Source organism: Pocillopora damicornis, chromosome 10 (assembly GCF_964200805.1).
Source record: "Pocillopora damicornis chromosome 10, jaPocDami1.2, whole genome shotgun sequence".
NCBI classification, from domain to species: domain Eukaryota; kingdom Metazoa; phylum Cnidaria; class Anthozoa; order Scleractinia; family Pocilloporidae; genus Pocillopora; species Pocillopora damicornis.
This window is the reverse complement of record NC_142679.1, coordinates 10797559-10821269: the sequence shown is the minus strand read 5'-3', so window position 1 is coordinate 10821269 and position 23711 is coordinate 10797559. Positions and strand designations below refer to the sequence as shown.

At 35.7% G+C, this 23711-nt stretch overlaps 1 protein-coding gene across 3 annotated transcripts; it reads left to right on the top strand.

Moving 5' to 3' along the window:
• Nucleotides 1–23693, top strand: LOC113667612 (liprin-alpha-1). 3 transcript variants are annotated; one of them, XM_027183464.2, is made up of 31 exons: nt 1–805; nt 1388–1501; nt 5545–5646; nt 7599–7763; nt 8081–8155; nt 8530–8661; nt 9067–9168; nt 9505–9630; nt 10185–10331; nt 10614–10748; nt 11192–11275; nt 11915–12046; nt 12380–12442; nt 13081–13140; nt 13364–13407; nt 13849–14115; nt 14232–14340; nt 14827–14895; nt 15449–15630; nt 16022–16337; nt 16681–16752; nt 16946–17074; nt 17330–17407; nt 17629–17726; nt 18202–18256; nt 18479–18521; nt 18714–18889; nt 19567–19638; nt 19850–20069; nt 20681–20750; nt 21476–23693. In XM_027183464.2, the coding sequence occupies exons 1-30, from the start codon at nt 572–574 to the stop codon at nt 20713–20715; spliced, it is 3636 nt and encodes a 1211-aa protein (XP_027039265.2). In that variant the 5' UTR covers nt 1–571; the 3' UTR covers nt 20716–20750; nt 21476–23693. The 3 variants fall into 3 exon arrangements, with proteins under 3 accessions (XP_027039265.2, XP_027039264.2, XP_089042242.1); XM_027183463.2 differs by having other exon boundaries at nt 20678–20750; XM_089186116.1 differs by having other exon boundaries at nt 148–805; nt 8530–8583; nt 20678–20750.
• The last annotated feature ends 18 nt before the right edge of the window (nt 23694–23711 follow it).

Sequence of the window (23711 nt, the reverse complement as noted above, 5' to 3'; positions counted from 1 at the left end):
AACACAACGCAACTTACTTTAGGCGAGTGTCAAAAATTTAATCTTTTCGCGGCCACCACACGGATTGAAATATGTTGTTTATCAGGAATCTCTTAAGCTACGCATATGAACTCTTTCACGACTTTTAAAATCTAAGATATTCAAGTGTTTTTGTGTGGGCAGAATTTTTTCGAACCCACGAAAATTTGTCTTCCTCTGTTGTGAAGTTCTGACAGGTGGCTGGAACACGCCAAGCGCGCGTGGCCTAATGGGATATACTGCAAGTTGCTCTCTGAGCTGTGTGTATGTATCTTGTTCTTTTGCGATTGTCGACTGAATTACGTCCAGAAAAGCGATTAACCATCTCTCGAGCTTCTGCACTGCCCTAAAAAGAGCTGCGAATAAGTGCAAGGCATCCACAGCTCGGAAGATGGCTGAAGAATGCGCGGAAAACAGATTCCATCGCCCGTTTGCGCGCTAGCTAGAGGAAGTATTCGCCGGTTACCCCTTGCGGCCATGTAATTGTACGTCAAATAGTTCATTCACTTGATCTGGTTTTCTCCGAGATTCAGCGTTTCGTTCTGTCGCCAAAATGATGTGCGATATAATGCCTACGATCTCTGAGGACCCGCCAGAGATTCAGTATGGGCAAAATGAGGAGACAAACTTCGAGCAACTTATGGTTAATATGCTCGACGAACGGGACAAGCTGATGGAAACTCTTCGCGAAACTCAAGATTCGCTGGCGCTCACAAGAGCAAAGTTAACAGAATGTCAAAAAGAGAAGGATGGTCTGATGAGTCACTTGGAAACTGTGCTAAATGATGTAAGGGAGACTTTTACCTCTATTTTAATCGCTATTCTACCGGTCTGAGGTTAGGCCATTCATTCGTTTGGCTAACTCAAATACGCCATATTTGATCTGTAATTGAGTGTCATTTCATGTAGCGAGTGTTTACTCACTCAGAGCACACGGGTATTATTCTACACCAAGAAGTGTCTGTGGAGTATTTCAACAAGAAACCCTTTCGATTAGCAACAGCGTTGGCCTAATCTGTAGGTTTAATCGAAAAATAAAATTCCAGAATACGACAAGAATCTGTTGATTGTCGTGTGCAGAATGAAGTTCGCATTCCTCAACAGTGTGAGCAAGAATGCCTGTTTCTTTATAGTGTGAAGTACCAGAGTCAACCAACGAGGTGATAACGCCAGTTTGTGGCTCGTGAACTTATAATTTACCGATGAGTTTATGTTGTATTCCACCAAAGTCATGCATATTTATGTTTTTCGATACGTTCTCGTTTTCTACCTTGCCAAATTAAATCTGTCTTGAGAACTATCTTACAGGATCTCACACGTGTGTAAAACGATTTCTGATCTTATCCGGTTGAACGTTTTTTATTTGCAGGGTGATGATCAACTAATTGAAAGACTAGCTGGTCTAGATGGGATTATTACGGAGTCGGGCAATAATTTGAAAGAAGAATCTGGCAAAAAGAATCGAGTTCGAGTCCTAGCTGAGGTAAGTGCAAGAAAGTTTGTTTTTCTGCACAGCCTTGGTTCTGCAGGCCTGAGCGATTTGCTTTAATCGCATCGCCAAAAGGTGCAGGTATTATTTTAATTAGCAATTCCTTGGCTTTCTTTGGAATAATTTCCCTTATAGAATCTTTTTAGCAGAAAGCGAGTTATGCTTTTGGTGCAAGGTGTTTGTAAACAATACTGTGGGGAACCTTTGTCCAATCCGTGATCTTTAAATTAAGAATTTACGCAGAATTTTAGAAATAGAAGCCTACGCATTTCTTTCGAAAACAGTTGTCTCCTACTTTTAGCCCCATTTGTTTCGTTTACGTTAATTCAATGTGTCGAATATTAAATACATTTGATATCTCAAATATTGCATCGCTAATTCGTCTCTATTTGAGTTAGAAATAACAGAGTTCCTTTCTGCCTTGTTTGTTTTGCATGAATGAATATCTGTGATCATTCAGAACGCTTTCCATAGCGCTCACTAGAAAACAGATGAATGTCGTGTTTTCGCGGTGGAAAAATTCTTAAAGAATGCTTTTATAAGGTGACTTCGTTCGCTTGATGGCTTGTGTCATATTGTTTGCTCTGCATTTCGGCGATGAACCATGTTGTCATAATAACGTTTCCATTTGCTTGATAACACCTCTCTCAGCTTGAACCAGTTTGGAACCTTAAATAGTTTCTCCCTCGTCTTTTTCGTTTCTTAAAAGTACCTTAGTGTGTATTTCCGGTGACTTGATCACTATGTGGTATACTACACTTTTCACTAGGTTTTGGATCGCTGAATTTTAATAGCACTGATCATGACTTATCAATCAACTGTAATTTGCTGTGGAATTTAATCGCTGTTTTGCTCAAAGCTGGCACTGTTTGCCTTTTAACCCTCAGCTGACAAACTCTGTATTGTAAAGATCCTCGAGCCTCGGAGAAGTCTAGCACTTGAATGTGTTGTGTAGTAATTTCTTTCGTGGCTCGCATGTCACGATATTTAGGAATGACCCTTTATACAACTATTATTCTTTGTGATAAACGTCTCGCGGTTGATAGTAACCTTTTTGTTTTAGACAGTAGCGTGTTTACGAAACCCTTTAGTTTGATTTGCATGAGAATAAATGCATGATCGGTGATTGTTGAGTTTGTGCATGTTAAGCGGTGCCGAAATGTTGCAGATATGTAAAGCTGTCGAAAGCTATATATGTAATCCAAGACGTTCAGTCCCGTCTTCTATTGCACGCTCGTTGATAAAGTGATGATAACAAGTGATAAGAGAATTCCAATTTGCTTGGTATCACTTGCTGTTACCTTGCCACGGACAAACAGAAATTTAATATACGTCCTACCTTGTAAGGGGCAAACAGAAATTTTGTTGATATGTAAATAAATGTTGTGAGGTCACGGTGTTGGTTTCAAATTTTTTTTTGGTATTAGGTGAATTCGTTGTCTCTTTTAAAGCCAAATGGTTTCTGAGCTTCATTTTGTACAGTACTTGCACTTATCTCAAGGAAGGGTATAAACTCACTCAACAATATGAAGTTCAAACCTTTCTTGGAATCACATTTGTCTTAATTGCAAGGCAATTTTATGTTCTTTTGTGCTCAGGATTAAGGATATTAATAATTTCTTCAAATCTGCAGCTAAAATGTAATTAATTTGATCGAAGTGCATATTTTGTGTATTGAGCTTTTTAATAAAGCTGTGAGCTCACCAATAACATAACAAGCTTAAAAAATTAACTCAGTTGTTGTGGTATTAAGATTGACGTCTTCAGAACCTAGTTTTTTTGTGGCATTTCTTGATTTGATTCCAAATTGAATGTGTTCTCTTAATCTTTGTTTTTCATGTTTAAAATTTAAGTAAAATTTCTTCTTAATACATAGAATTTGTTTTAAATTGAAGCCCTTTGTTGAGTTTAACTTAAATGGTAAACAAAATGGTACATACAGTTTTGACAAATTGGAGTTTAAAAAAAAAAACAGTTTGACCGGGAAGCAGAAATATAACCATTGTAGTTTAAACTTAGTGTCACGTTTTCAACAAGCTAACAGACAGACTTGAAATATTGTCATTATAACATTTAGATTATTCTATCAGTGCAGAATAATTGATTTTTAATTCATTACTTTTTTTACTTTTGTGGGTCTTAAATTAATTTTGTTCATTTGGACAAACACTAGATATATATATTTTTTTTCTCAAATACTAGTAAAATGTAAACTTTTGTAGTTAATTACTGATTCAAATGCAATAATGAATTCAATCATTGTTCAAGTTTGTGGTTATGCGAAGCCTGGATTAATCCTGTTTGATAAATGTTTCTTTAAAGAGCGGTAACCTTTTCATGACAAAGTAATAGATTGAAATCAAAATGTGACCAAGACAACTAATGAATTTGGCTTAGCAGTTAACTCAGTAAGCAGATATTTTAACTTGAAATAACCTTAAGAGTGCACCAAGAACAGGAAGAAGAAAAGAAAACCTTTATTTTAATAACCATTAAAACAAAGTTATTTTGAGGTTTCAAGGGTCAAATGATAGTTCAAAACAATCCAATGAAGATTCTGTAATAACTGATTTGTCACAGAGGTATCTTCCCTTGGGTAGAGATATTTTCACAGACTGCTTATTGTAGAAAAACTGCCTTGTATAAGTTACCAATTGGATATGGTAGAACCATGGTAAATTAATCCATTTGTAAAGAAGACTCTGGTTTATTGAACAATTCCATAAGCTCAAAATTTGAGAAGTGTTTTGGAACTAAACCCCAGCGAATCTACAGTTTGTTCTTTGCAGTTAGTTTTAAAGAAGTCAAAAGCAGTTGGCTGACATCTCTTTCTGGAAAAAGTTTGCTCTTAGATGTCTCTCTGGTTTTGCTACAAATGTTCAACTGAGTTGTACTGAAAAACATAGAAACCAAGATGATATACTTTTGTTTGAATAAATGTTTTTGTTAAGAGTCTTGTGGTTGTACATCTTTAAGAGGCTTCTCTATTTGCTACCTTCCTTTTCCATCCAACAGGGCGTGAAATTGCGCCTAATACAGGCGCCAGTACGACTAAATTTTTCATTTTGGTGACCAAATCCTGAAAAGTAGTCGCCAAATTGGCGACTAGAATCACAACCATACCTAGAGATGTAGTGAATTAAAAAGATTTGGAAAGATAAATCCGCAGCAAACTTCCTTGTTAAGTTAGATCGAAAACTAGTTGCCATCTTGGATTTAGGTGAGCTTGAAGTTTTTATATCATCCATCCTAGTGTCCACTTTTGGAGGGTTTATCTAGAACTCAGATAGCGTAAAAAGAGAAAGGTACAAGTATGCCCATCAATAGGCAAAAAACACACGTGAATAGACATCTTGTGTATGCGGAAATAGTTTTTCAAGGTTCAACTTTTTTTTTAAAGATGTTTGCAATGTCTCCAATTGATAGTATGTATGGATAAAACTAATACAATTTATAAATTTTGATCCAAAGCTACAAGCACGCAATAAAATTTTACTCATCATTGTATAGGAAGTACATTGTGGGATGTAGTTCTTGTGAAATTTCAAAATCAAGCAGATAGCTTGTTATAATGGAACCCAAACTGAACAGAGAGAGGTTTTCAGAAATATGAAGGCTATGTACTAGTTCTGCTCAAGAAAGATTACTATGACTTAAGGTCAAGAGCTTCTTTCTTTATTCGAGTGTTTTGATCAAACTGAGTTTTACCCTATTTTGGTCTGTTTACACACCACAATATTGTTGTGCATTATGCACACTTATTAAATAAAATTATATGTTGTCTCAAGGCATAGTTCATGTTCATTTCTGAAAAGCAATTACTCTAATTTAGTCAAACTGCTGTTAAAAATTCTTAAGCTTCATTCATTTCTTACTTAAATGTCCAAGCATTTATGCAAAGTAGATATGCAGATGATAGTTTTTGTGGCTTGAATTTTTAGAAATGTTCTAGTTTTTAAACTGCCTATACAAAGATAAAGTTTGTGGTGTGTCTTTTGCCTCAGTACAGACTAAATCAGGATTTTTTTGTGATGTAGGACTTTGCAACAATGCTGAAGGAGCTAAACCAAGCCAGGGAACAACTTTTAGAAAAGGACGAGGAGATCAGTGAACTGAAGTCTGAGAGATGTAATACAAGAGTGAGTATTTGTCAGTGCTCGACAACTCTTTACCCCTTTGCATGTATATCAAAATGGTAAACATCCTGTCTCTCTGTTTTACATTTCCTTGTACTATAAATTAGATTTTGTGTTTTATCAAAATTTAACCCGGGGCTAAAGCATTGAAAACACTTGGAGACCTTACAGGTTAATTACATCCGAAATCCTAAAGGGGTTAAATTGCTCCATGAGGACAATGCAAGCTTAAAAACTCCCACGGACAGAATTTACCATAGTCATTCAAATAGTAATCACCCTTTGATTACCTCCCTCACAGTCAGCTCCTCTCGTTTCTCAGCCCCCTCATTTAATTATCTCCTCCACCACCTATCTCCCTTTATCTGACCCACTCCATCAATTTGCCCTTATAAGACCTACTTTGATTTAGTCAATACAAATTTACACATCCTGTCAGAGTTATTCTCACTAGTTTTCAAACTCCTTTATAGCTAAGGGTTCTTTATTACTTCCCATACTTACCTACTTCCTTCCTACAGATATTTGCCTTCTCCTCCTCCTCCTCCTCCTCCTCCTCCTCCTCCTCCTCCTCCTTCTCCTCCTCCTTGCCCCTCCCCCCCCCCTTTTTCAGGTTGAACACAGAAAATAAACACAATGTTTAATTTTTTTTCTATAAATAGTATTGAATACTAACATGATTCAATTTGCTAAGTATCTCATTTTGTCAGCTAAAAGGAATTTAAAAAATCTCTGTGGTATTTTGTGTGGTCTGTTAGGTTTTTGGGTCCATTAAAAAGGGTTGCGCCAGGTGTTTTTTATTCCCCTTCTTTCATTTTTATATCATCAATCACAATCATTGTGCCAGAAGTAGTTTCAAAGAAGTTAATTGTAAATCAATGATGCGTAAACAATGGTCCTCTAAGTTCTTGAAAGGGAGGGTGTGGTACTGTCATGCAACTGTGATAGGATATTGGTGGTTTTTAAGTGCTCCCTCTCCCTCTCCCTCTCCCTCCCCCTCCCCTTAAAAAAATAAAAACAAACAGTCAAATTCCTAAAAGACTAGGGTATAAATTTGAAATTAACAGGCAAGGTAACCCCCATTTTCTGCCTAAGCTTTTGGAAAACTCTGTAAACAATATTGCATTTACGTTTGTTTTTTTTCACTTTTTTATGACCCCCAAACTAAGTATAATGTTATGGAAATTGCAGGCATCTTATATTCTGCCCTGCCCCTTGTGGGTGACAGATCCACCTTTTGAAATAAAAGAAAGGCATAACTCCCTTGTCAATTTAAATTCAGCTTCAAATGAATTATGATGTCTGTCCATGATTGTAATGACATCAGTGAATAATTTTGCAATCTTTCACAGCTTGTGCTTTCTGTACAAACATTATCAGATTGAACTGATACATAAATCTTATCTTATCTCTCCTCTCTTTATCAATTTTCACCACCCTGGCACTGACAGACATATTAAATGAAGTCATTACCTTGAAACTCACCTGATAGAGACTAATTTAAAATATGCTGTAATTCTGCTTTTTACCAAACAGTTACACTAACAAGGGTCACACTGATAGGATATGGACTGACTTTATCCTTTTTTTTTGTCTTTGATTTGTTGATAATTATTTAACTAGTTAAATGCATTAAAATTAAAAAAGCTATTTCCTTCTAAGGTCTAATGTACAATTTGTGCAATTTTGTATTCAAGTCAAGTCAGTTCTTCTCACTGACATAAAAGTATAAACTGATTCATGGGTTTGAGGTAACATGGTGACAGAGGCAGAGTGTGTTTAAGCAGTTGGGGTGATTTAATATATTGCCTCTCTTGGTTGCAAACAGAGACACATATATAACACTGCAAGTGTTAAAAATTACATTGCTCTGAAAGGGATTGACTGATGTTTTTCTTTTTGTTGTTTGCTTGTTTGTTTTTTGATTTTCGGAGTTTTTTTCCAACTTTTTGCAGCTTCTCTTGGAACATCTAGAATGCCTAGTAGCACGGCATGAAAGATCACTAAGAATGACAGTTGTTAAACGACAAGCAGCCACAACAGGAGGAGTATCTTCAGAAGTAGAAGTTCTCAAGGCTCTTAAATCTCTCTTTGAACATCATAAGGCTCTAGATGAAAAGGTCAGCATTAGTGTCCTGTGTGTTACTCAGAAAAATATTTCATGTTTGCACAGAATGTTAATTAAAGAAGTATTTTGTGAGCAATTTTGGAGCCTTACCCTGCATTATGGCCTTGTTTTTCCACAGCTCTATGTTCTTATAGTGAAAGTTGTGATGAGTTATGGTTGACATGGACAGATATTTGAAAGGAACAGCCATTACTTGTTGCACATTCTTGGTCAACAAAAAAATACCCTTTGATTGTTTTTGTATATCATTGATAATTAATACCTTTCTTGTGATGTGGTCTTCTAATTGAATTGGTGATAATTGCATAGGTACGGGAAAGACTACGACAAGCTGTAGACAAAAATAATGCACTTGAAGCAGAACTTGAAGAAACACGAGAAAAGGTAGTAGACTTCTTAATCTTCTTTCATACTTGCTGTTCTTTGAGAGGTTGTGGATTATGAGTGAAGAATAGATCTTCTCAAGTAAATTGCAAAGAGTGGACAAACTTGTGTCACCATGTTGCTGGTTAAGAATGAGGCAAATTTTCATCTCTCTCTCTCTCTCTCTCTTTTTTTTCCTTTTTTTTCCTTCAATTTTTTGAGAAAGTATTCTCAGGTCAAATCTTACTTCACCTTGAGATGACAAGTAATGATTTATTTCTCACTGTTACATTTCCATTTAATAAATTAGATTTTTATCCTTTTTAGTTAGGAGAAACCTTTTCCAGTCCTTATACAATCAAATGTTGAATATTTCTCTGTGGTTTTTGTTGTAGCTCAAAGAGCTTGAACAAGAAAATGAAGACATCAGACTGCGGAATCTTAGAAGAGTAAGAACTGAAGAAAAACTTCATACATCAAGTGAAAACTGTCTAGAAAATGGGGACGAGAATTCTAATGGAGAGAAGGTTGACATTTCAGTCTTAGTTGATTTTTCTAATATGACTTATTCTAAGAAATAAGTTGTTATTTAAAGGTACTTTATCGTGGCATCACTGATTAAACAATATTCATTTACCCCCTTCACAGAATAATTTTTATGAAAATGTTGTGAAAATCAACTACTGATAACCTTTCATTGAATTGTTTCTGTCAGTAATAATTTTTGGAGGAAATATGCAATGTATCTTCTGGTTATGAAGTTAAACAAAGAATTTGGCTTCTTCAGGAGTGCCACTTTGTTTTTTATTTCCACTTGGTTATTTTTTTTTAGTTGCTGTCATCTCCCTTTTGTAAACACAGGTACATGTAATTAACAACTGCATTACTGTACAGCATAGTTTTTCACAGCCAAAAGTTTTTGTTTTCTGCAGCATCTTTCCAATGGACCAGTTAGTGTTGATGTGACTGCACATGAAGAGCAAATGGAAGAGATGCAGTTCCTCTTGGATAAGAGGACAAAGGAAGTGGAGCGGGTAATGGCTGTTGTGTTTTAGTATTAACTTAGTTCCCTTTTGGCTGGTAGGTGGAATCTACTCACAACTTTCTGTATCCTCTGGCATGAGATTTTTGTAAATTACCAAAACTGAATTACAAGGATGGGGGTTTCAACCCTTAAACTTTTAAGATCCAATTGAACTATGCAGCTCTCCCTTTTAGAGACTAGGTATTTCCATGTAAATGAGCAATTTGTGAGGCAAAATTTAATTTTAAAAAGTAACTGAAGCTTGCAAAACATTTGCTTTTTCAAAAATCCTTAATGCGACTGCAAGCATTGCTTACTTGTGTTCTGAAATTTCTTTTGTTTTTAGCTCACAAGAGAAAACAAGGACTTGAAAGAGAGATGTACAACACTTGAAGAAGAATTACGAATATGTAATAAACAGCTTGACAGAGGAAATGCCTCCATTCAAAGACTAGAACGAGATTTAGATGAGGTATCTACACATTGAAATGGTCTTTCTTCTGAATTTGTTTTCAAGTTAACTTAAAAGCCAATTGTTTGGGTTCATCACAAATCATGTTCTATCATTCACTATCACATCATTTGGACCTATGTGCGTATAGCAAAAGACATAATTGTCAAGAGTTACACATACATCTAAATGTTTATGAATTACTGTGGATTAAATCTAAAATAGGGAAAGCAGTTGATGTTTTGTCCAGATATGAAAGCCTAGAGAGTCATTGTGCAAAAGGACTTAGAATAAAAGATACAAATAACTAATTACAATGATCTTTTGAGGCGCTGCTTTTCAAATTGGGAAAAAACTTTTGAGAGTTCTGAAAAAGGTGTATGTTGAATTCCAATTCAGGACTCCAGTAAAACAAAGTTTCAAGCAGAAAGGGTTAAAGAGCTTGACTTAGAGTAGCAAGTCCTTCATACAAGCCAGGCTCAGACCCCTTCCTTCCAATCTGGAATTCAGTAATTGTTAATACACTGTTTCTCTTGCCAAGCTGATGCATTTTAAATTTATTTGTCTCCCAACAGGCAGCAGCACAGAAATCAGATATGGAGGATAGAGTGGCAACCCTTGAGAAGCGTTATGTACGACTTCAACATGAGGTCACTGCACTGAATGATGATAATGAGAGACTGGAAACTGAACTTGCCAGCAAAGAAAGTGAACTTATCCAGGTAGAAAAAGTAGAAAGATAGTGATGTCAAGATTTCTAAAGTTTTACTGATGTAACACTTTTACCCCCAAGATCTTAGTAGTAATTCTTTTTACTGTTTGCCATTCAACTCTCATGAAGCAAATTAAACATCTCATACAAGTTACAGTTATCTACTAGTGCTTCTTGCAGTTTGGCTGTGACAAATTACAAAAATTTGAAACATTAACTATTGATATTGGCAACACAACTTTTTTTTCTCTGAGTATATTTTTAAAATAACTCAATACTTGATACTCAATAGGCTGAAGAGAAAGTAAGGTGTCAGCAAGAAAAACTAGAACTAGCAGAGCAGAACCTGAACCAGTCTTTACGAAAAGCTGAAGCTTTACCCAAAATAGAAGAAGAGCTAGCTGTTCGAATGGCAGCTTTAAATGAGGTGAGAACTTCTTGTTAGTTTTATAGTAAGAGCAGTTGGGAACTTAAATACAGAAATACAGATGGCCACATTCTTTTTGTCATTTTAGCCCAATAATCTAGAGGAATGAGGTGTCACAATCACCTACATGTATGGTAAAGAAACATAACTACCCAAATATTCCATTCCATGAAAGCCTTATTTTTTAATGAAATGCCCAAACAATTGAAAACAGTAAGGAAAAAGTTTGAATGTAATTTTTTGTTGCTTATAATATTTGAATGAATAATCAAAAGCAGTGGGTCTGTTGTAACCTGATTTATTTTTACCATACAATCTGTCTTTGGCAAATGTCGTTTAAAAGGCAGACAAAGGAGGACCTTAAATTACTTTTAGTTGCTATCAGTATTCTACATAGAGCTTTGGTCCAGATGCCAATTAAACAGTTTTGGTTGTGTTTCAAGGCTGCAGAGAAACAAGGCACAGCTGAAGAGACTGTTCAACAACTACAGAGCCAGGTTAAGGACTTACAAGCAGAGCTCAACAGGGTAAGAGATGGGTGGGAAGGGCTGCACAGGTCATGTTTAATAATGTCAACATAACAACAGCAATTTGATAGAAATAATTCTTTGTGATAGTTCTTTGTCTTTTCAATATGGATACTACACTTTGAAACAAAGTCTGGCTTTGATCTAGCTTTTATTTGGTAATTTTGAAAAGTTAAATACTGTTAAACCTATCCTATGAAGGCCAGAGTGAAGTCCAGTTAAGGAAATTTATTAAGGATATGTCACCACTGGATCCACACCAAATTCACAGATCGAGGCTTGGTCCTGCTAAACTTGCACTCAAATGAACCCAAGCATTTAATAATCAAAAAGTTCACAAGAGCTTAGTTCAGGGTCACTGTGTGACAGTCTTGGACATGATGCAGCCATGATGCCTCTATCATCCAGGAATGTTATTTGGTAGTAGGAAATCACTTGATGAACCTAGATGTAGGCACTATAAAATAAAAAAGTCCACAACATCCTAGTTTGGGGTCACTGTGTCACAGTCTTGGACAAGGTTTGGCCATTGTGCCTCTATCAACTAGGATAATTATTTGGTACTAAGAAATGTGATAAAAAGCCTTCTGGTAGTGAAGTGATATCAACAGTTAAAAGTCAAGTTTGTTTTTATATTAGGCACGTGAAAGAGAAAAGATGAATGAAGACCACAACACAAGATTGTCTAATACAATTGATAAACTGTTAGGCGAGTCTAATGAGAGATTACAGGTGCACCTTAAGGAGCGCATGACTGCATTAGAGGAGAAGGTTTGTCATTTATTTAACCTCATTGCTTGTGGGTAGATATTTGGTTATTGGTCTCTGTTCAATAATATTTTGTTTTAAGAATTTAAGAGATCATTGTTTTTTTGCTTACATTTCCCTCAATTACACTTAACTTTAGCACATTCTAATAATGGATAACTATTCAAGATTTTCATAGGAAAACCTCTTGATTGTATCAGTTTTTCTAGATACTCTTTGTTGATTTTTATTAATTTTGTTAATTTGACTTAAATCTTATTCTTGAATGGAAGGTTCATACAAGTATTTCCTAACAATTTTCTAATATGTCTATTTCTATTCTTAATTTTCTGCCAGACTGCTTTGAATCAAGAACTTACAGCAGTGAAATCACAAGTAGAAGATCTTCAAAGAGAAAAGGTATGAAGTAAGGGTACAATTTTCATGTTAGCAATCTCTCAAGGTTGGTTGAAAGGTGGTAACCAACAAGAAAAAAGACCATCAAAGGATTTAACTTTTCAAGTTACAATCAATTTTTATTTTAAAGTCAGACAGTTTTTTAACCTTAAATACCAGAAATGTCACCACAGGTGAACCCATAATCACTGATTAAGGAAAAAAACAGTCTTGTTGCAGTTGATACCGTTCAATTGGATAGTGTTAGTTTCCAGTGTTAAAAAATGTTCACAAAGACTTGGTTTATGTTAATTGAAATATGCTTAGTTAACCTGAGTTTCTCAATTTTTTTCCTCTTGTACTCCATGCCAATGTTAGCCATCCTTTGCCATTATTTATTCTAGTGGGGGTTGTTCTACATAATCCTTTGACTCCCAAGATCTGATTGTTGATTCTCCCTTGTAGCTGCTACACATTTCCTTGTAAGTTAGTTATGAGAATCTGGTGTTAGATCAAGATCCTGGATATTATGGGGATAAGTTACATGTTGATCACTTCTGGAAGTTAAATGGTTTAACAAGCTGTAATTGTAAGGTTACTATCTACAGTTAGTTCAAAGGAAAAACAAATTGACATCTTTTTCAATCTTTTTTTTCCTCAAGGAAATATTAGCTCTAGAACTTGGAAGACTGAATGAAGAATTTGAAAAAATTAAATCCAAGGTAAATTAGTTGTCTTTGTGCTTGCTTTGGCATTAATTTTGCTATACATGTATGGCTTTTGATTTGGCACAATAGCTTGAAAATTGTTCCCAGGAGTGAAATATTTGTAGTTCCTAGTGCTGCGGCAACAATTATGTCTTTCTTAGATGTGGGTGGTGGGCAAGTTGTCCTCTACATCCTTATCAAAGTTTCAATAACTGATTCAGCTTTCTGTTTCATGTAGGGTCCTACCAATGCAGCAGTTAATGGTCCTGTTGTAAAGTTCAGGTATGAATTCATAAGCAAAGTACAGTACATGTGTATTCCTATCTAATAAGACTCTGAAATCCTTAGAATCCTTGTGAATGAAGTTTAAGGATTTCTGTTAGATCATCTTCTGTTTTCTGTGTTACTATGCATCAACTGAATGTTATGAATAAAAAAATTATTGTTTAAGTCTCCCTTTTCCTAAACTAGCATGTCCTGTCCCCCTTTCAGAACACAATTTAGGGAACTTTAGGGTGTAGTTTGGGGCTCTAAAATATTCATGCCTGATTTGGTGGGAAGGACACTATGAACGTGATTCTAGGTGATTGATGAGAACAATTATGTAACCATTACAATTGCAATTGTCTTTTGTTACTAATAGTATTGAACTTTACGTCAGTGCATATGTGTGGTTGTGGTTAAGTCTCTAAACATTTCCAAACTTATCGTTTGATGCTTTAGTGAGCCAATCAGGCGAGAGACAAAAGGTCGCGCAGGAATAGAGGATGCACCAAGCAGGGTCTTTACACTAAATGAACAAGAATGGCAGAAACTGGAACAGGAAAGTGTTCTTAAGAATGTTGCTATGGCCTTTGACACTGCTAAACTTTCAGACATTGAAAGTGATGCTGGAAGTGATATATCAGAAGAAAGAGGTGTTAGTGGTGATGCACAGACCTTAGCTTCCCTACTACAACAGCAGATAGATATTATTAACAAGGAACTCAAGTAAGTTGTTTTCTTATTGCTAGGTGCCATTTGATACATAGATTTTGTCACATTTAACATTGTATTCTTTATTATTGCAATTTACTGTTCTTTTTTCTTTGAAACAACCTTTTTAGTCAATTACAAGAGGAACACAAATCAACAGAAAGAAGAGCCATTGTACTTGAAAATACTGTAACAAAGAGTCCAAGGCATCAAGATGTGTATTCAGCTAATTCTCAACAGGTATGTAATTATTTGAAATTAAGGACTATTGTTATAAGTGTCTTAAAGATTAAATTTACATTATTTTAACTGTTTGCTCAGAGAGCTGCATTGTGGTATTAAAATTGAAAAAAAAAAAAAATCCCAGGTAGCTGTGAAAAATTTTTGTATATGAAGTTTATATTTGTTTCTCTCCATTGCCTCCTTGTCCTGCTAAATATTTCCTTATGTTGAAAAATGTGCATGAAGTGAGGTAACTCTCCCCTCTAACTGGTGTAGATATCAATGTGTGTCATGTATGAGAATTGGTAGAAATCACTTGTGCTTACCTCTTCACAAAGTTTAGGTTAACTGAAGATCTTTTAATTCAATGAGACTTAGCATTCTAATTTTGTTAATTTGTTGTCAGCTTTGTAGACTATGGATCTAGCTATTTTTTTCAGTCATTTCTAGCTCTTGCTGGTCAACTTCACAGTTTCAATATTTTTCTTGCCTTTTTTTTTAAAGGAGTTGGTTGCATCCTCTACATCATTTCCTTTTCCTCCTCTGGATCCAATGGATACAACACCAATCTGGGTGTGTACTCTAACCTTGTTTGCTACAGAAAATTAGTTACCAGTGTATGTTTGTCTTAAACATTTGGCTCACAAAATGTAGATGATGATGAGTAAAAATTGTGGCAGTCATTCTTTATTGTCTCTTCAGTTGCACCATGTGGTTATAGTTGCATTTCAGCCAGCTAACCATTGCACAGTTCTGGCAAAGTTCTCAGTCAGCTTACTATTATATATAACCCTGAATTAATTCCAACCTTTGATGAATTGACAGAATTTAGTGCTGATTGATTCTCCTCCATTTTTTTGACATCTACATTGCACATAATATGAGTGTGTATTGAGTGTCAAGTTCAATGTTTTGTATTTTAATAAGTTTGAACCCTGGCTTAAATTGTACTCTTTTTCAACTACCTGAAGATTTCTGATGACCCCTAACAATAAAGAATGACTAAGAGTGGGGGGTCAAAGTATGCTATAAAACCCAGAGTACAGCAGTGAACATGGAAGCCTTTCCAGACATTACTTACTGAAATGTCTGTGTTCATTAGTGGTAACTTTTGTTGTGTACATAGGTCAAGTCAAGCAAGGAAGGTTCACTCAACACCCTAGATGATGCACCCACTCCTCCCACACCCAGTTCAGGTACATCAGATTCTACAGAGAGTTCCAAACCCAGTCAGAGTGGTGCAAACTCAAGTCCTTTACATGATCATGCAAGCACTGTTCCATCTACCAATGGCATGATGAAATTAAGGTTAGCCATCTCTTACAGCAGTGCAATAAGCTTAATAAAGGAAAATGTATTATAAGTAGAACCTCCAGCTGCAAACATGGACTGCTCAAGTGTGATTTAACCAGGTCTGAGTCAACATAGTTCTATTGTTCCTGAACAGTACCCCTGGCCTGATTCTGTGGAAAGAAAATTACTTGACTTAGCATTGAGCCAGGGAACCTCTTTTAACTTTAATTAGTAAGAGTACATGATTTACTCGTGTGAACAAATTTCCCTGCCAGTGGCAATTAAGGAAATATGTCATGGCTAGGCATTCATAAATTTTGCCAGACCTATTTTAAATTCACAAGAATATGTCATGGTGTTGCAAAGTAAATAATTGTTAATGTGATTTCATTTCACTGTGTGACAGGGACAGCTCAGTAGACTCATTACCAAGTGCAACAAGCACCACAAGCAGTGCAGAGTCTCTATCAAAGAACAGCAAAGGCAAGAAAGGGATCAAAGGATCATTTGGACGAATTTTTAAAACAAAGACTAAAAATAAGGACAGCACAGGTGTCCTTACAGACTCTTATTCGCTCCCTAACGAATCTGTACAAGGAGGGAGTGGACAACGTGAGTTAGACAGGCGAATAAAAAATAAATCACACTTGTTAGCAGAGGCACTAGAAGCTGGGACACCATTTGCTTTGTGGAATGCACCTACAGTTGTGGCATGGTTAGAGGTCAGTTTAGTGCAGATTATCCTTCTTCCTTTGCAGTTTTATATCTTATGGTGCCTAAAACAAAGAACCAGAATCTGTTTTTTCACCTAAATAGTAGTAAAGAGAGCATTGTGGAAATCTTGTCATTGCCTTAATTGACAAATCTGGAACAAGTTATTTAGTGGAATACATAATAAATCGACTTATGGAGGAGAGTTGTTGTTTAATTGTAATGATGAAAATATCTTTAATATTTCATGACATAGTGGAAGTGACCATTGACAGAAGTCTAAATGTTTTTCTATGATAGAGGAAGTTTTGAATTTTCTAAGTTTTCCTTTGTATTTGTTGTTTGTTGTTATAGTTGTGGGTAGGCATGCCTGCCTGGTATGTGGCAGCTTGTAAAGCAAATGTGAAGAGTGGAGCCATAATGTCGGTAAGAAACTTTTGTTATACTGCGCTTGCTCAATATTTTATATGGTTTCTCATGGTAATGTGTCATATTTAACATATTTATTTTGAGGTACAATTCAATTTTTGCTGCATACGGTTATTCCAAAAGAGAGACGTACCAAAACTCCAATCATATGTGTGATATAAAATTCTGATCATGATTGGTATTGTTTCAGGCTCTGTCAGATACAGAGATTCAACATGAAATTGGAATATCCAATCCACTTCATCGACTTAAGTTGCGGCTCTCCATTCAAGAAATTGTCACCCTCACAAGTCCATCCTCGCCTACCACCAACAGAAATGTGAGTTTACAGCAAAGTAAAGCAATGAATAGAAGAATCTGTGGGGCATGTTATGTGAAGAGATCAAACAAGTGCTGCAAAGGACACTCATCCTTGGAAAAAATAAAATGAGAAGGCTTGATTTAGTCAGCCTTTCTCATTTTATCTTTTCTTTCATTTAACCATGTATTTAGTTCATTCATTTGTGATAAATCTTTTCTTACTTCTTGTGATGTTGATCATGCAGCACTTAAGTTATAACACTCTTTCTTTTAGTCTCTTGTTTATGGCGAAATGAACCATGATTGGGTTGCAAATGAATGGCTGCCAAGCTTAGGTCTTGCTCAGTACAAGGTGAGGTTTATTTTTAGATATTTTTCTCTTTTCTCTCATTTGGATTCTGTTCCTAGACCTTCCCAGATTTTGAAGAGTGGTCTGTCCCGATTAGCTCTAACCATCTGAGTGCCAGTTTAGCCAAAAATTTTATTTTAAGAATGAAAGATAAAGGTTACAGTTCAATGAAAAATGTGAATTTAGTTAACTATAATTACACTTGCTATATTTTGTTTTGTCAGGGCACTTTTCAAGAATGTTTAGTAGACGCACGAATGCTGGAACACATAAGCAAGAAAGAATATCAAAAATATTTGAAAGTAGTTGATGGCTTTCACAGGTTTGTTCTCTGTTAAATTTTTCTTATCAAAAATTGATTGTTAAGTTTGGAATTTGTTTGCACCATATCTGTTAGAGATTTTGTTATCAAAGAAGAATATGTTATTATTTTATTTGCTTGCACAGTATTCAAACCCAATTCATGAATTGCAACTTTGCACTGAAAAAAAAACACTATTCACCCTTTGACTCCTACGAGTGACTAGCATCTAATTTTTCCGTACAATATCACCCCTTAAACGCACACCAAGGTCATGAGAATACAGTAATTGATCAACTAAAGAAGCTCTTGATTATTCCAATTCTCCTTGTCAGCATCCTAGGGAATGTATCTAGTACATGGTAATGTTCGGAAATAAAGGGTTAATACTCATTTGATCTGATCTAAAAAAGTTATTGTGTGACTGACTGAATGAATGACTGTTTGACAGACTGATGGATTGATTGATTTGTCTATGCTGTATTATTTGTTACAGACACAGCTTGCAGTGTGGTGTCAAATGTTTAGGATTTATGAATTACGACAAAAGGGTAAGTGTTGAGGTAGAATTCGTTGTGTTTTTCATTGGCTTTGTAAACTTCTATGAACTAGAATGACAAATATTACATCTTATAGAACTCTCGTAGGAGTGCATAACATACCAGAATTAAAGTGAATAACAGAAGTTTTCCTAGTAACATCTTGCTGATGGCAAAGCAGGCGATATTTGCTATGTTTATTGAAATAAGTTTTTTTTTATCTTTTTTTTCTAGTTACTAGAGAAAAGGAGACAAATGTGTGCTGATGAGGTTAAAGGTAAATTGGTTTGCCATTGAAAAAATCTACTATTTATTAGGTATATATATATATATATATATTTGGTATGAGTTTGGACAAACAGTAGCAGTTACTTCTTCAAAAAGTCATAAGTTTATTTTTCAACATGATGAAGAAGAGGATTATTAGTTACCGCATAAATAATGTGACTGGAAATGTGTTTATCCTCAGATGTACTTGTTTGGAGCAATGAGCGTCTAATAAGTTGGTTAAAGAAGATTGGATTAGCTGAGTATGCTGATAACTTGCATGGCACAGGGGTACATGGAGCAGTGATTGCGCTGGACGACACTTTTGACTGTAATACTTTGGCCTATGCTTTACAAATACCCAGTCAGAATACACAGGTAACGTACGCTTGTGTTTATTGGTTACCAAAATTATTTTCCATGTTAAAGTCATCATTATAACAGTTCGATAATGTTATAACCTAAAAGCGAATCATCATTGTTAGTCACGACAGTTTTTTTAGAGCAGTTTTCACTCGAGTATCGAAAAACCAAAGTAATCGCAACAGCCAATGGGAGGAAAGCTTGACATCATTATCAGCCAATAACAATTCCAAGTAAAAACTGGCCAACTGTATGAAACGCAGGAAAACGTGTTTGTTTAAATAAGGATTGGCTCTAGTCTTTAATCTGACTGGTTGAGATGGTGTTGCGATTTTCCCGGATCAATCAGAGCGAGGTTAAGCAATATAGCTATCTTTAGGTAACACATGTTCCCTTGTGGCTGGCTCCAATCAGGAAATATTCTGTGACGAGAGAAGGAGCTGGTGACCAGTAAACAGTGGTTTCATGGCTGCGGGACGAGAGGTCTCTTCCGTATTCCTTTTATTTTTCTTTCCTGAACGCCGCTCTTTCCGCACGCCTGCTCCTTCGCTCGCCTGAAATAAGCCTCCATACATGATGACGTCATTTGCTGAACATTCACTCTCAAGCCTCGTTTACTGTACTTTAAACAAGCGTTGAATGCCTTCAGTGTGTACCTTTGAACTTGACAGAATCTGGATGATTTTTTGTAGATTCGTCAAATACTTGAGCGAGAATTCAACTGGCTACTGGCGAATGCTACTGACAGAGAAACTGTTGATGAAGTAAGATCATTATATATTTTTTTCACTGTTCAATAATACTTGATTTATCTTTAAAGATTTGCAGGTAGTATAAATGTTTTATCGTTGTTTGAATGGTAGATGTTATAACCTTAATTGCACCGCTAGTAAACTGAAATAAGTGTGATTTCGACACAGTTCTCTAGATTTATTTCCTCTTAAATTAACTTCTTAACTCCTTCACTCTCTCCAGCTTGGCAATGGCGGTGAATTTAAACGGTCCAAATCTTGGAGGAAGATGTTTAAACAAAGAGATAAAGGCAAAGACAAGAACAAAGATAAGGAGGCCAATGCGAGAAAAAATTCGTCCGGCTCAGAATCATCGCTGAGCCAGTCAAGTGTGAGTTCGTCTCCAAAACCCTCAGCCAAGAATACAAAAAACAACTTAATCGGCGGCGACACAAAAAGTACAGGTAAGCTACAGATTGAGAGTAGAAGAGCAAGAAATTGAAAAGTATGTTAGGGTGAGGTAGACTTTTTCGTGTGTCTTCGTGGGCATCTAAAGGAAGGGAATATACTCCCCTATGTAAAACACGAAACACTTAACCCTTTAACTCCCATGAGTGACCAAGACAGAATTTTTCCTTACAATATCAATGCAATATCAACCAGATAAGTAATGAGAATAAAGAAATATATCACTGAATTTGGGGATAATAAGTTGATCCAATACTAAATTATCTGAACCAACATTGTAAGAACTGTATGGTTGGCAGTAAGGAGAATTACAACTTTGGTCTGGGAGTTAAAGGGTTAACAGAGAGAAGGTGGATTCCCCCTGTCGTCCAAGTTTCGTGTGAAGGGGAAAAATAAAGAGAACTTTCATTTAAACGCGGTATCTCTATCAAATTTACGTTTAGAGCATCTACTTTACCTTAAAACCTATAAAATCTGTTAACTCTGATATTTTAAATGAATCAATTGCGCATTTTATGAGCAATTTGATATCTAGATTCAGCTAGAAGAGTAGGACATGCTGAGTCTGTGATGCACTTTGGAAATGTTACTGTTTTCGTTTCAGAAGGTGGTTCAGCGATCACAAGTAATAGCCTTTCTTAGCAATTATACAACAATACACATTAGCACGTAAACAAGTAAGTGTTTACTGGAACTCAAATCGACATAAAACCTCTAAAAAGTAATTGTTAGACAGATAAAATAATTGTTTTGAAAGATTTCCAAAGAATGGATAGTCTAATGGCTGGTGGAAGAAAAAATGCTTTTGGGTTTCCAGAACTATTTGCTGATATATCAGTAGATTATTAAGCTAGCAACGTCCCTTGTTTACAATAACAAACTGTTCATTCAGCTGAATTAAACCCTCGAATAAACCATCGAAAGAAAACAACACTTACTTCGCGGTCGCGTATAAACCTCAAACGGAGCGTTATGATTGGCTCTTCTCCTTTGTACCTTACCTTTATAAGCGTCATGGGCGTTAAGGGTTGTCTCTGAGACGTGTCTATGTATCTTTTGCCGCGAGATTTCTACCTTGGAAAACTTCGGTCACTCACTTCCAAATGAAGGGTGTCGTAGTGAAATGGTCATTTAACTGTACTTGTCAATTTACTAACTCTCGTCCGATTTACTTCGAGGCTCTAGTTGTTGTAGTACTTTCCAGCCGAGGGAAGTTAGTTAAATGACCGTTCTGTAGACTTTGGTCGGCAAGGCACTTCAGCGGAAACTAATTGTCAAGTTTTATGTGGATTTAACCAGCAGGATCAAATACGTTTATGTAGTATCTCTTAAGATACCTTAAGGCTTTATATAGACGAATGTAGAAATATTTTAACAAAGACCTTCATTTTTCTCTCCACAGGTGTCGAATTACAGTGGCTTATTATAATTAGCCAGTATACAACAGCATGCTAAATTATAGATAAAACTTTATTTTCTAATTTGAACAAGGTAAACTATGCTATCTATGGTTTGAGTATCACCTAATTTTTATGAAATTGTATCAAAAGATTTATTATGCCAAGGAATTGGCTTGGGAATGAGTTGCGGACTGACCGTGCAAAATGTTTTCTGGTTTGTGTAGTATTGGCATTTCCTTGCCGTTTTGTAATTTTCCATGCCTGACTTGTGAATATGATTGATAATTCTGTCAGGATAATAAGTTAAGGGACAAGTGTGTGCATACACCATTCATGGTGGTGCTTGTAGACTTGATTGTCTGGTTTTCCTGTTTTGAGCTCCCCACTGGTGAATTACGCATAGAAGACGTTTACCCGAAGGAGAGCTCAATTTTCTCACTTCAGAAGTTAAAATGAAACATATTTACAATTTGAGTGGGTCGGGGTGGTTCAGGGGGTTTGATTAGTAATTGTTCTCACCCAGGTCATTGAAGTCTACTTGCACTTTTAGAAACATCAATGTGCACATTTTGAGAAAATTTTTTAATGAATTGAAATAATAGTGATAATAACAATTTTGCTGTTTCGAATTGAAATGAATATAGAATTATTTCTCATCAGTGTGGGAAATATTGTTTCGTAACGTTTGACCACATTTAGCTTATTTCTGTTTGTGACACTTAGATGTTTTGCAGTACTTTTTATAGCAAGGGTTGAATTTTGGGTCGAGTAACACTTTCGATGATCAGCAAACTTACTTTGAGGAACCAATCTTAGAAAATTTGGAAAGTGTGTCTGGTGAAGCTGGACTCCCTTCAGCCAATCAGAGGCACTTTATCTCCTCAACGAAAGCCTCAGAGAAGCGAGGCAATTGACATATTCTTATGCTTCAAGTAGATTTTGATCAAGCTTCTGACCTTAGCTGAATAATTTTGAATAAGGCGTCAAGATTTTGTATACAGAAATGCGAAATGCTCTTAAAGCTGTTCGATTTAATGAAAATAATTGCCTTGAATACTTATACACCAGATATTAATGACTTTGCATATGAATGGAACCCTAAACCTCTTTGTAAAGCTATCAGTACGTAGATTTTCCCTGCTGTTAAATTTATTACCAAAACGCTGAAAATGTCAAATAATCGCTTGAACAAGTCAGCTGCAGTCGTTTTCTTTTTTACGCATTCTTCGACCTTATGAAAACTCACTGGAAATAGATTTCCGTCTATGAAAGCTTGCTGTGATAACACCAGCCTGACAGCAGATATGCGACGATGAAAGATTTAGTATCACTTCGTAATTTACATCAATTCGGTGAACTGTAAATGATGGACTTTTCAAATTTATCTTAATTATCTTTATCTTTCCAGTGAAATTTGATTCCTAAGGCAAAATGCATGGTGGAATGCGACAGTAATTTTTTCCACAACTTAGAGATAAGTTTTGCCAATTGTTTTATTATTATCATAGTAAGCATCGAAATAATGGATACCACTTAAAAGCAATGCTCGGTACCTTTCAGTTGATTTTATCGCGAGAGAGTGGCATCCAAAGAAATGAAATGACCTAGTGACGTGGGAGACAGTAATATTGAAAGTTACTTATAACTTAAAATTAGTCCTTTTATTGTCTTTATTCTTTTATGTATCAGAGCCAGGAAAAACAATGTTCAATCCGACTATATCTGAACTGACATTCAACAGGTCCACATTAGGTATTTTAAGTAATACATGCTTATTCCTTACTAGTAATAACAAAGGCCGGTCTAAGGCAATTTCGCACGAGGCTTGCAAAGCAGCGTCGCTCACGAGGAGATTTAAACAGGTAATTGCATTACTCGCGTTTTTACTGCAGTTTCGTCAAATACTTATTACCAAAAAGGCTGGATCTGGATCTGGCTGGATCTTATAAATTCGAATTTGTTCGTAGTATAGCTCTGCGACCAGTTATTGGGGGCAAATGGAAGCTAAGAATAGCTCTGTTATGGATGAAGCATCATTTTGCCGGTAATGGTTTTACAGGAAGCATTAACCGTCAGTATTTATTTACAAATGAGAACATCGTTCTTTGTTTTTGTCACTATATATCATTTGTAAAATACGAAAATCAACAACGTTGTTATCTGTAATGTATATGTAACCAAATATCAGGATATTGAAATATAGTTATATTTTATTACTAATAGTCTGTAAGTCTGGTC

Excerpts from the sequence above, each read along its gene's own strand:
- LOC113667612 (XM_027183463.2), top strand. The coding sequence starts at position 572 with ATGATGTGCGATATAATGCCTACGATCTCTGAGGACCCGCCAGAGATT. Across the intron at positions 10,332-10,613 it reads AAGAAAGTGAACTTATCCAG|GCTGAAGAGAAAGTAAGGTG; the intron begins GTAGAAAAAGTA and ends GATACTCAATAG. Across the intron at positions 12,047-12,379 it reads TGACTGCATTAGAGGAGAAG|ACTGCTTTGAATCAAGAACT; the intron begins GTTTGTCATTTA and ends ATTTTCTGCCAG.